This window comes from Giraffa tippelskirchi, chromosome 6 (assembly GCF_054371585.1).
Source record: "Giraffa tippelskirchi isolate mGirTip1 chromosome 6, T2T-mGirTip1v1.2.pri, whole genome shotgun sequence".
Lineage (NCBI taxonomy): Eukaryota > Metazoa > Chordata > Mammalia > Artiodactyla > Giraffidae > Giraffa > Giraffa tippelskirchi.
In genome coordinates this window covers 93,015,119-93,026,138 of record NC_137280.1, presented here as the reverse complement: position 1 = coordinate 93,026,138, position 11,020 = coordinate 93,015,119, and the positions used below count along the sequence as shown (strand labels likewise).

The window sequence follows — 11,020 nt, the reverse complement described above, 5'->3', positions numbered from 1 at the left end:
CTCCCTGCGCAGCCTCCGCCCCCCGCGGCGGCCCCGCCCCCCGTCGCCATGGGAACAGCCGCGGCGGCCCGGCTCGCGAGCTGCTCGCCTGCCTCGGTCTCCGCGTCTCCAGGGGCGGGTGGGGTGGGCAGAGCCGGGGTCGCCGCCGCGGCCGCCGCGGAGAGGCCAAGAGCGGACAGTGTGCGGATCCCGGAAGACAGCGCGGCTGCCGGGCACTGGGTCCCGGTCCCGGTCCAGGCCAGGGTGAGGGTCGCGGCGGGACGGGGGTGGTGGGGGAGGGGGGTTCCCGGGACGCAAGAACAAAGGGAGTGGGGCGGGGGAGCCGGGTCTAGCCCCCGCCACCTCCCCGGGCCGTGCGTTCGCACCTGTTGTGCACGGACCGGCCAGGTCGGGGTTTCCTCTCCTTGTTCATAGCGTCCCCACCTGCGAGCACGCCCGGAGTTGGGTGCCCGCTGGCCGGGCCTGGGCGTAGCCCCGGGACTGAGGCGCAGGCGGGGGCTGGGGCTCGGCAGGGAGTGGGGGGGGCGGCGGCGGGAGGGGACGACGCGGAGGCGAGGGAGGTCGCAGCTTCATCCCCGCATCCCGGGCGGGCCCCTCCTCCCCAGGGCGCGCGGCGATGTGAGCCATGAGCGCGACGTGGACGCTGTCCCCCGAGCCGCTGCCGCCGTCTACGGGGCCCCCGGTGGGTGCGGGCCTGGACGCGGAGCAGCGCACCGTGTTCGCCTTCGTGCTGTGCCTGCTCGTGGTGCTGGTGCTGCTGATGGTGCGCTGCGTGCGTATCCTGCTCGACCCCTACAGCCGCATGCCCGCCTCGTCCTGGACCGACCACAAGGAGGCGCTCGAGCGCGGGCAGTTCGACTACGCGCTGGTCTGAGCGGTGCGGCGCCCCTGGCCGGCCCTCGGCGGGGTCTCTCTCCCTGGGCTGATCTGACGAGGGGCGCCGCCAGGCCTGGATCACGCTCGGGATCCTGCCCCGCGAGCCCGCAGCCCGAGTGGGGAGGGCATGAGGAGAAGTCCAAGCCCTCCCCCCTCAGACCCCTCCCATCTTCCCTCCTGGCCAGGCCGGAGACCCACTTCGTGCCTTTATCCTGCCCTGTCCCGCCCCTCTGCCCCCAGCGTGTAGGTGTTTCTCTGCTGTTGTCCTGCCGCCCAGCAGCATGAGTGTCCTGTCCACTCCTGGATTCGGAGACCCCCGCATCCTTTCCCTTCCTCCTTGTTCTGTGACCATCCTCACTCCCCACCCCGCGCAACCCCGCCCGTAAATGCTGAGCCCCTCCTGGGGCTCCTGCCTCGCGGGGCAGGCTCTCCTGGGCTCACGGGGTGGGACACTGCATACCAATATGCCCTGCGCGGCCTGCCCCGGAGACAGAGCCTGAAGAGCGACAATGGCTGCTGTGTCCAGGATGGGTGGCTCCTTCCACGGAAGGAGAGGGCAGACAGGTTCCCTCCTGCCCTCAACCCAGGCCCCAGTTCAGGTCAGCGCGCCCCTCCCTCTGTTACCACCTCCACCCTTCTTTGGCTCCCCTACTACCTCCCCCTGATCCCTCTGCCACAACCTCCTCCCCAGACCCTCCCTGCCTCTGAGCCCATGCTGTTAATAAAAGCTATCATTGAGCGCTTACTGCATGCCAAGCAGTGTGCTGAGGTAGCGACTCTGCACTTGGCCTCTTGTATTTTCAGGATCCTGTTAGCATTGTCATTCTATAGGCCTGGGGACTCGGGTCCAAACAGGTTCAGTGACTTGCCAGAGCTAGAATCTGAACCCAGGGCTGACTTTTGCACACTCTTAAGAACTGCCCAGGGCTGAGAAACACCCAGATGCATGCTCTGGGAAACTGAGGCTAACCATCTCTAATTCCCCCCATTCCAGAAAGAGCCAAGACCACCCTTCCTTCCCTTAACTTGGGGCGACTCTGGGGGCCATTGATGGACTTAGCCTGGTAGGGAGCTGGGATGGGGCACCCTCAGCCAGCCCTGGAGGTTGTCTCCGAGATCTGACGTGGCCTCCTGCCACTGTGACCATACCTGCAGCCCCAGACCTCTCTGACCTGATCCCTCCGTCCCACCATCAACTTCAGGAACCTCAGGTCTGGTGTAGTGGGGCCGTGGTCAGAGTGGGCTGGCTCCATTCCATGACCCGCCTGGGAGAAGTGTTGTGCGCCCTGGGGGAGCCGTGTGCAGTGTGTGTGGGGAGAAACTGAGTGTTGCTATAAAAGGAAGGTTGTGTGAATGCACAGGCTCCGTGAACAGAAAATTCGCCAGCTCTCAGAGGACTGGTGAGATCTGGGGGAAGGCGGTGCTGTGGGAGGACACCTGGTGCCCCCGCCAAGCCCAAACCAGCCTGTCCCTGCCTCCGCACCCTCAGGGAGGCTGATGGAGGGGGCCGGGCAGGGAGAGAGACCCAGGAGCACCCCTGGGAACATGAGGCCTTTGACAGCAGCCAGGAGCCCAGCCCCCCCCCACCCAGCTCTGCTCCCTTCTCTGCTCTGCTCCCCCTCCAGCTCTCCCTCCCTCCCCAAGGCCACCTCAGGGACTCACTCCCCTCCCTCCAACTTCCTGACACACGGGCAGCCCACCCCTCACTCTCCCCTGGCCGGGACCTGACTCCCCCGCCTCAGTCAGGCTCAGGCCAAGACCCTCCAAACAATCACCAAGGGTCGCTTCACTGCCCACCGCACCCTCCTGCCTGGCATACCCCCCTCAGACTCCAGGAACTCTAAGCTATGGTTCTCTAACTCAGATTTCCCCTCCAGCATTTTGAGCCCTCTCCCACCTCTAACTCACAGGAGAAAGAGTCAGTCAAGGGGGTTGACAAGAACTTTATTCACCATTACAGGACACAGGATACCAGGCTTCGGAAGGGATGAGGAACCAGTGGGGGAAATATTTGCCAGTGGTGTTAGCCCAGCCAGTTCTATGGCTGAACCCCTCCTTGTATAATTGGGCTTCCGTCTCTGAGACCCCCACTGTATCAAGCATGTTAAGGCCACTGCACATTGCCTCAGGGACCTTCCACCGTGGCAAGATCCTCATGACAACCCAGGGCCAGACCAAGCAGGATTGAGGGTCTGGGGGCTCACTGAGGTCTGGAGTGTCCCCTGCCTGCCAGGCCCCTCACCTTGCCACCTGGCCCAGAAGCTCCAAGGGTACCAGGAACGGGTTCAGGGGGCACACCCCAGCCGCTTGCCAAGAGGATATGGGCTGGCTGGAGCCAGCATTCTCGGGGGCCTGAGGGGTGGCCTGGGCAGTCTCCTCCTGACCCCTGGAACCTGCTCCAGCGCTATCCTCAGTTCTGGATGCCAGGCCTCCATTGGCAAGGTCGCGCTGGGGAGCCATCAGATGTCGGTACATACTCGACATGTGTTCAACCAGGGTGGCGCAGGGCAGACGGGACAACTCCTCAGGAAGCGCCATGAGCAGGTCAAGGACCACAGCGGACTCTGGTGAGGGATGGAAAGGGGATGAGTCGGGAAGGCGGGGCTGGCCACCAAAGAACCCACCACCAGAGTGCTGGCCCCTCCCTCCTCACCAGCTGCGGAAAGCTCAGGGCTCTGGCCACCGCGGGAGACGGATGACAGGTACGTGTAGATCTTCTCGAAGTCCACAGAAAAGTCTCCCTCAGCAGACTGGCCAATCAGGGACTCGGAGGATGCCTCAGGAGCAGGGCCTTGTGTCTTGGGGGCAGAGCCAGGAACTTCTTGCCCTCCAGGGACCTCGGGGGCGCGGCTGGAAGCCTCAGGGGCGCGACTGGAAGCCTCAGGACCCAGGTCCTCCTGTCCTCCAGAGGCACTGAGGAGCAGTAGCTTTCCACAAGCCTGCGTGGGCTTGGAGGGCACTGAGTGCAGGAGGCTGATGGGCTCCGTGGCAGCGATAGTGAGCACCTGGCAAGCAGAGAAAGATCAGAGAAGGAAAGGCAGAAGTGTCCCCGTGGGTTACTCCCCTGCCCTGCAGGAGACAACCTTCAAATCCTCCCTCCCACCCTGAGGAAGGCTGAGAGGGTGGACACGGAGGCTAGGGTGACCAGTGATGGGCCAGAATCACAGAGCTGGCAAAGGGAAGGGATCCAGGTCCAGCTTAGACTCATATATATGACCCTGTCCTCCGGGACACCCCCATCCTGCCTGGGGGGGATGGCTGTACCTGTGAGAAAGCCACAGTAAGCGCCTCCTCCAGTGGGCCTGTTATCTTCTCAGCCAGATCCATCCACACCTGGGTGGAACAAGCAGATGGTACTTAGGGATCAATCCTCAGGAGTGTCTCATACCCTACCCCTCCCTGGAGCTCCCCTGTCCAGATTATCCCCTGGAACTCCCACCTCATTCCCCAGGGGCCAGCCCTGGGGAACCTTGCCCCATCTCACCTCGATGGGGGCCGGGGTCTGTGTTTCCCAGCGCCTTGGACCCTTTGGGCCACCTGGATGTATCCTCTGAATGGCCTCCCGGGCCACTCGGCCCTTGAGCTGCCGGAGAAAGTCCTGGATCTGGGAAGTAAGAAGAGGCCAAATGGACCTTCTAGAAGCCCAGGGCTAGGCAGTCCTGCCTGTTCCAGGGCTAGCCACTGCTCCCTATCCTCCCACTGGCCAGGGGTTGAGGGTCACAGGGACTCTGCCCGGGGTTCTCGGGCCAAGACCCTAGGCATGACCAGCTACCTGACAAAGATATAAGGCCCTGGCAGGTTCTGGCTCCTCCCTGCAGCCACAGCCCACACCCGTGGTTAAGTACTATCCTAGTCACCTACTCGCTTCTATTTCCCTCTCACTTCCTGACTCCCACTTCAACCACATTCCCGTCCAGTCCCGCTGCGACCTACACCCATTCTGGGAAGTGAAGGAAAGTGTTCCTCGCTCAGTTGTTGCCAACTCTTAGCGACCCCTAAGAGATCTGTCTCTTGAGAAACCTGTATGCAGGTCAGGAAGCAACAGTTAGAACTGGACATGGAACAACAGACTGGTTCCAAATAGGAAAAGGAGTACCTCAAGGCTGTATATTGTCACCCTGCTTATTTAACTTATATGCAGAGTACATCATGAGAAACACTGGGCTGAAAGAAACACAATGGGATCAAGATTGCTGGGAGAAATATCAATAACCTCAGATATGCAGATGACACCACCCTTATGGCAGAAAGTGAAGAAGAACTAAAGAGCCTCTTGATGAAAGTGAAAGAGGAGAGTAAAAAAGTTGGCTTAAAGCTCAACGTTCAGAAAACTAAGATCATGGCATCTGGTCCCATCACTTCATGGGAAATAGATGGGGAAACAGTGGAAACAGTGGCTGATTTTATTTTTGGGGGCTCCAAAATCACTGCTGATGGTGATTGCAGCCATGAAATTAAAAGACGCTTACTCCTTGGAAGGAAGGTTATGGCCAACCTAGATAGCATATTTAAAAGCAGAGACATTACTTTGCCAACAAAAGTCCGTCTAGTCAAGGCTATGGTTTTTCCAGTAGTTATGTATGGATGTGAGAGTTGGATGGTGAAGAAAGCTGAGCGCCGCAGAATTGATGCTTTTGAACTGTGGTGTTGGAGAAGACTCTTGAGAGTCCCTTGGACTGAAAGGAGATCCAATCAATCCATCCTAAAGGAGATCAATCCTGGGTGTTCACTGGAAGGACTGATGTTGAAGCTGAAACTCCAATACTTTGGCCACCTCATGCGAAGAGGTGACTCATTGCAAAAGACCCTAATGCTGGGTAGGACTGGGGGCAGGAGAAGAAGGGGACGACAGAGGATGAGATGGTTGGATGGCATCACTGACTCGATGGACATGGGTTTGGGTAAACTCCGGGAGTTGGTGATGGACAAGGGAGGCCTGGCGTGCTGCAATTCACGGGGTCGCAGAGAGTCGGACACGACTGAGCGACTGAACTGAACTGAAGAGCCCTTCAGGCTCCTCTGTCCATGGAGTTCTCCGGGCAAGAATACTAGAGTGGGTAGCCATTCCCTTCTCCAGGGGATCTTCCCGACCCAGGGATCGAATCGGTGCCGCCTGCATTGCAGGCAGATTTCTTAACCATCTGAGCCAGCAGAGAAGACCCATTCTGGGGCCTCTGTTCAAACTCAGAGCTGGCTCCGCCCCTCAGACTTCTGCCACACGGCCTCCTCCTCGCCCCGCCCCTCGACTCACTCTGTCCCGCCCTCACCCCGCCCCCAGCTTCTCGCGGCCACACAAGGCCCAGCCTTGCAGTAGTCCCGCCTCCTCCGGCGTTCTTCCGGTTCCTCAACCTCGCCCTCGTCCCCGCCTCACCTTCGGCCGGCCCACTCCAAGGCCCCGCCCCCAAGCCTCATGTTCGTTCAGCCCACCCTCAGGGTCCGCCCCTCTGCCAGCCCCGGACACATCCTAACCCCGCCTCCAGCCTTGCTCCCACCTCGGGACTCTTCTCACCTCCGTCTTGCTCCGGCCTGGCAACTCTCGGGCCAGCTCGGCGGCGTCCAGCTCTGGTTGGCCCTGTCGCGCCTGCAGTAGTCGTAACAGCTGCCGCTTCTCGCTGGCTCTCCAGGCCGCGGGGCCAGTCACCTCAACCAGATAGCGCCTCGGGATCGCTCGCCGCCGCTGCGGTGGCTTCATGCCGGTGAGGCGGGTGAGGGAGTCTGCGTCGTTCCGGAGTGTTTCCTTGGTGGGCGGGGTTACGGCGGCCTCTGGGTCCAAAAGACCCCTCGCGGAAGCAGAATTGGATGAGGGAGTGGTTTTGCGTTTGCAGGCGGTAGGGAACTGCCTACTCCGGAAGCGATGGGGACTGGTATCTAACTGAGGCTAAGGCGAACGAGACCCCACCGCCCGCATTCTGTCTCATTCGTCAACTGGAGCCGAGACTTAGATCTCATCCCTTCCCTCCACTCCAGGGATAAGTCTTGTGAAACTCCTGTTATGTGCTTTGTAGCCAAGAACCTCAGCTGTGGGGTCGGATAGCCCAGATTGGTGATTTGGCCAAGTGATGTGGCCTTGCCGAGCCTGTTTCCTCAGCCGTAAAATGGAGCTAAAATTCCGCCATTGTCTATGCTCTGAGGAGGGTGAGGTCAGGCAGGAGGGATTTAAGGACTTTAAGGCTAGACGGAGAGGAGCTTGGAGAAGAGACTTGGGCTCGAGGTCTTAGCAAGGAGAGGGTCAGGGCGGTGGCAGTGGAGAGCGGAGAGGCTTTGAGAAGGCCGGTGAGCTGGTGCAGGTTTGGAGGAGGAGACGAGGCTATTGAAGCTGGTAGGATTGGGTGTTCCCTTTTGTTAGGGACAAAATGTCCGTGGGCGGTATCTGCACACGTGTATAAGGGCGTGTGAGCCCCGCCTCAAAGCCCCACCCCTCCAGTCTGGACCTCTTCCTGCCGGGAATCCCCAGCCCCGCGGCGCGCGCACGCGCGGACTTCAGAAAGCCGCAGTTCAGGCCAGAGATTTATTTGGGGACCAGGTGGGAGGGTGGGAGGAGAAGCAAGGAGGGCGGGGCGCAGCGATCGTAGCCCCATCGAGTCCCAGGTCCTGGCGGGCCTGATACGAGGCCGTGGCTGGTTTGTCTCCGGACCCTGCTGGGGGCGCGCCATTTCTGGAAACAGGCGACTCAGGCTGAACGGGGAGAGGACGCTAAGGCTGGTCACCCCCTTCTCAACCCATCGCCTGCCGCCCCATCAGTCTGCGTGGCCGGGTGAGAGTGGATGCTAAGTCTGAAACCCGAATTCTCTTTGCCTAGTGCCTGTGTGAGGTGTTGAGATCCTTTCTCACGACACAACCCGCAGTCGGCTATGGGTCACCCACTACCTGAGTTCGAATCCCAGTTCCACTAAATTTTTGTGACATTTGGCAAGTCCATTTCAGAGAGTGCCTCATTTTCCTTCTATTATGGGGATTATAGTAGAAAGTTGTTACAAGGATTAATATGCGTTAATCATTTGGAACTCCGCCTGGCAGAAAGAACGGGCTATGAAGATTATCATCATCACCTCCCTCCTCCATCTGTCCTAACCGGCCCCACGTTACACTCCCCCGCCTTCCTGCGCCCCGACACTTACCTGCCTCACTGGGGCCTCCTGGGCGGGGGGCCGCTGGGCGAGGCTCTCGGCGGCTGACCGGAGAGTAGGGGTGCTGGAGAAGAGAGGGAAGCTGAGGAGTAGGGGTTGCGGTGCGCAGGGCCGGAGCTAGGGCGACCCCTGGAGGCTGCTGCGGGTGTAGCGGAGGCTGGTCTAGGGATGTTCAGGGCGGAGCAGGCCGACGGGCTGGAATAGACTGGGAGGCAGGAGGAGATCCCGGAGGACGGAGATTGGTACCTGAGTGCGAGCACACGAGGCTGAGCCCGGCGGCCAGAGCGGCGCCCAGCACGAAAGCGGCCAACACTAGCGCTACCACCGGTGCGGGCTCCAGGGCCTCCGGGGCCGGCACGGGAGACTTGGGGCGCACAGCTTTGCCGGGGAAGCCCTTGGGTATCCCTGTGAAAAGTACAACGCTAAAACTGGGATCAGGCCTCAGATGTCCTCCCCACCCCTCTTCTGGACCCCAGAAACCCCCCTGCGGAGGACTGCTGCGCGCTCACTGGGGGGCAGCCGCGGCACAGTCACCACGATGGGCTGCGTCAGTGTGTGCAGGTGGGGGCTGTCAGCACCCAGGCTCTCATCGCTGCCACTGCCGGCGCCCGCGCACGCCTCATCCTGAGGCAGACACTGCAAGGAGAGGGGGTACAAGAGACGGGAATGTCAGGGGCCGGACTCCACGGACTGGGCCGCAGGCAGATCTAAGATCTATGTTGCAACCAGGGATCGCATCACTAGAACCCTGGAAATCTGGCCCCTTCGGACGTCTCTGCCCCCAACTCCAGCGTAAGACCCAGTACCTACTCCCAGTTTCGAGAGGTCCCAGGTCCCTTCCCCAGGTCCAAAAGCGCCCAGATGCCCAAACCCTAAGGAGTTTCTCCCTCGGATGTCAGAGGCGCTTGCGCCCAATCCGTCATGGGCCCGGACACCCAGGTTCCCTGTCCTGCGCCCGCGCACCGGCAACAGTGGAGGCAGCATCAAAGGCGCAGGCGTCCAGCGGGCTCTGCGGAGGCGGCGGCAGCGACTCAGTTGGCAGTGCAGGAACTGCACTGAGGCGTTGAAGACCGGGCGCAGGCGGAAGCTGAAACGCGCGGGATGGGCGGCACCGAGGAGCGGCCGCGGTGGCGGGAAGGTGACCGAGGAGTCGGCGGAGCAGCCCCCGCGCAGCAGCGCCAGGGCGGGGCCCAGGGCTGGGCGGGAGGACGGTGTTACGGAGCAGCGGTGCAGGGCCAGGCCCCAGCGCGGGGAGGGACCGGCCAGGGCCGCCTGGGGGGCGGGGTCGCCGTCAGGATCGGCAGCCCCCACCGGCCCTCACCCGGCCTCCGTGCGTCCCGAGTCTACCTGCACGAACACGCGGCTGTCCGCAGGGACCTCGAGCGGCCCCGCACGGCGCAGGAAGGCGTCCTCCGCGTCCGACAGCTCCAGACGGAAAAGGGGTCGGCGTAGCCAGGGCCCGGGCGCCACAGGGGACGCGGGCTCTGGCGGGGAGAAGGAGTGGCACAGGAGAGGGAGGACGCGCTGTCTCTTGGTTCCCCCGGCCAACCTCCGCGCCTCCCTGCCTTCTTTGGAAGATGGATGCAGTGTGGTGGAGGATTCACCCGCGCTCGTCTCTGTGCCTCATGCCCTCAGCCATAAAGCTGCTGTGGTGTACCCGCCGGAGACCCCCAGGACATCCCAGCCCAGCCCCTGAGCCTGGACGCAAAGCTACACCTTCCTGGGGAGGCGCCCCTTTTCCCAGACCCCATCTTCTCCACCTGCAGTGGGCAAAGGATCCCTGGCGGGGGAGGGGCTGAGGGGCGCCTGACGGTGGTCAGTCTGGGTGAGCTCAAAGGTCCTCCCCTCCCCCCACCCACCCAGGGGCAGGGACTGCTTTGGGGTCACAGCAGGGCCGTCTAGGGGGGACGGTGCTGACCGCACCCTTTCCTAAGAGTTGGGGAGAACAGCAAGATGGTCTTCCTCCAGCCCTTTCGGCACCATGGAAGCCCAGCCTGGCCACCAGGGTCTGGGGCTTTTCCCCATGTCTGGTTCCTCACTTCTGGACTGAGGGCAGCAGCAGCAAAGGGAATAGGCACCAGGGAGCCCCCACTGGGATGTGTGATCACCCTGCTTCCCCCCATCTGCCTTCAGGAGGCACTTGACTATGCTCTTCTCAAAGGATGTTATCTAAACGTCCAGGATCACCCGTGCAGTATTCCTAAGATAATTTGTGCAGACCACTCCCCTCCCACAGCCCTTGGCCTTACCAGGGCTGCTGGGGACTTTGAAGAAGTTGGGGATCTGAGACAACCTGGAAGATGGGGGTTGAGGGAGACCCCACCTTCCACCCACTCCCCCAGGCAGGGTAGATGAGAGGTTGCATTGAGATAGGGCAGCACAGAAACCGGGTTGTGCTGGGCCATGTCCCCTTGCCTGTACATACCAGCTGGCTCCCTGGGCAAGGCAGTGGTCCCTGGGAGCAGGGCCAGCAGTAGGAGCGTGGTGCCCAGCATGCTGGCCTGGCTGAGGCGAGAGCGTACAGGGCTGGTGGCAGAGGCGCCAGCCAGGCAGCACCCACACTCAGGAGGTGGGCAGGCGGCCCTGTCCTTGGCTGGGTGGCCACTTCAGGAGGCAAGGAGCAGGGGCCGCAGACTGTTGGGTTGACATTGGAGCTGGCGCCCAAGGCCTGCCAGGGATTAAGGGCTCTCCCACCGGACCTGTGGCTATCAGGTTAGGGGGAGGTCCCACACACTGGCCATTAAATATGTGGCAAGTCACTACAAACTACCCCTCCGGCCCCCAGCCCTGCCTCCCCTCACTGCATAGGCCTCATCCACTAGGATGGCCCTCAGCCGCCTACTTCCAAGGTCAGGCCTCAGGACCCCTTCCCCTTTTCCCACCTTGCTGCCAGGCTCAGGACACACACCACAGACTCAATGGAAGAAAAGGGAGGGATTTTATTCTCAAGCGTCTTAAGGATTTACAAACGAGGGCGTTTTGTTTTAAAAAGGGATGGGGCAATACTGGCGGCCTGA

General features: G+C 61.5%; 3 protein-coding genes across 3 annotated transcripts; 1 reads left to right on the top strand and 2 right to left on the bottom strand.

Annotated features, from left to right (window-relative positions):
• The first annotated feature begins 50 nt into the window (after positions 1–50).
• On the top strand, positions 51–1,659 carry CTXN1 (cortexin 1). The gene is made up of 2 exons (XM_081499223.1): positions 51–243; positions 606–1,659. The coding sequence occupies exon 2, from the start codon at positions 626–628 to the stop codon at positions 872–874; it is 249 nt and encodes an 82-aa protein (XP_081355349.1). The 5' UTR covers positions 51–243; positions 606–625; the 3' UTR covers positions 875–1,659.
• A 1,144-nt stretch (positions 1,660–2,803) lies between these two features.
• SNAPC2 (small nuclear RNA activating complex polypeptide 2) lies at positions 2,804–6,623 on the bottom strand. The gene is made up of 5 exons (XM_081499221.1): positions 6,386–6,623; positions 4,361–4,480; positions 4,141–4,209; positions 3,530–3,881; positions 2,804–3,440 (listed from the first exon to the last, which is right to left on the bottom strand). The coding sequence occupies exons 1-5, from the start codon at positions 6,566–6,568 to the stop codon at positions 3,115–3,117; spliced, it is 1,050 nt and encodes a 349-aa protein (XP_081355347.1). The 5' UTR covers positions 6,569–6,623; the 3' UTR covers positions 2,804–3,114.
• A 747-nt stretch (positions 6,624–7,370) lies between these two features.
• Positions 7,371–10,498, bottom strand: TGFBR3L (transforming growth factor beta receptor 3 like). The gene is made up of 8 exons (XM_081499222.1): positions 10,429–10,498; positions 9,351–9,487; positions 8,967–9,275; positions 8,751–8,759; positions 8,513–8,639; positions 8,250–8,408; positions 7,995–8,067; positions 7,371–7,551 (listed from the first exon to the last, which is right to left on the bottom strand). The coding sequence occupies exons 1-7, from the start codon at positions 10,496–10,498 to the stop codon at positions 8,000–8,002; spliced, it is 879 nt and encodes a 292-aa protein (XP_081355348.1). The 3' UTR covers positions 7,371–7,551; positions 7,995–7,999.
• Positions 10,499–11,020: the final 522 nt, after the last annotated feature.

Coding starts and splice junctions, on each gene's coding strand:
- CTXN1 (XM_081499223.1), top strand. CDS start 626: ATGAGCGCGACGTGGACGCTGTCCCCCGAGCCGCTGCCGCCGTCTACG.
- SNAPC2 (XM_081499221.1), bottom strand. CDS start 6,568: ATGAAGCCACCGCAGCGGCGGCGAGCGATCCCGAGGCGCTATCTGGTT. Junction 3,882..4,140: donor TTACTGTGGCTTTCTCACAG/GTACAGCCATCC, acceptor TCTGCTTGCCAG/GTGCTCACTATCGCTGCCAC. Junction 3,441..3,529: donor CCCTGAGCTTTCCGCAGCTG/GTGAGGAGGGAG, acceptor ATCCCTCACCAG/AGTCCGCTGTGGTCCTTGAC.
- TGFBR3L (XM_081499222.1), bottom strand. CDS start 10,498: ATGCTGGGCACCACGCTCCTACTGCTGGCCCTGCTCCCAGGGACCACT. Junction 8,409..8,512: donor TGTGCCGCGGCTGCCCCCCA/GTGAGCGCGCAG, acceptor TACTTTTCACAG/GGATACCCAAGGGCTTCCCC. Junction 8,068..8,249: donor CCTCGTGTGCTCGCACTCAG/GTACCAATCTCC, acceptor TCTCTTCTCCAG/CACCCCTACTCTCCGGTCAG.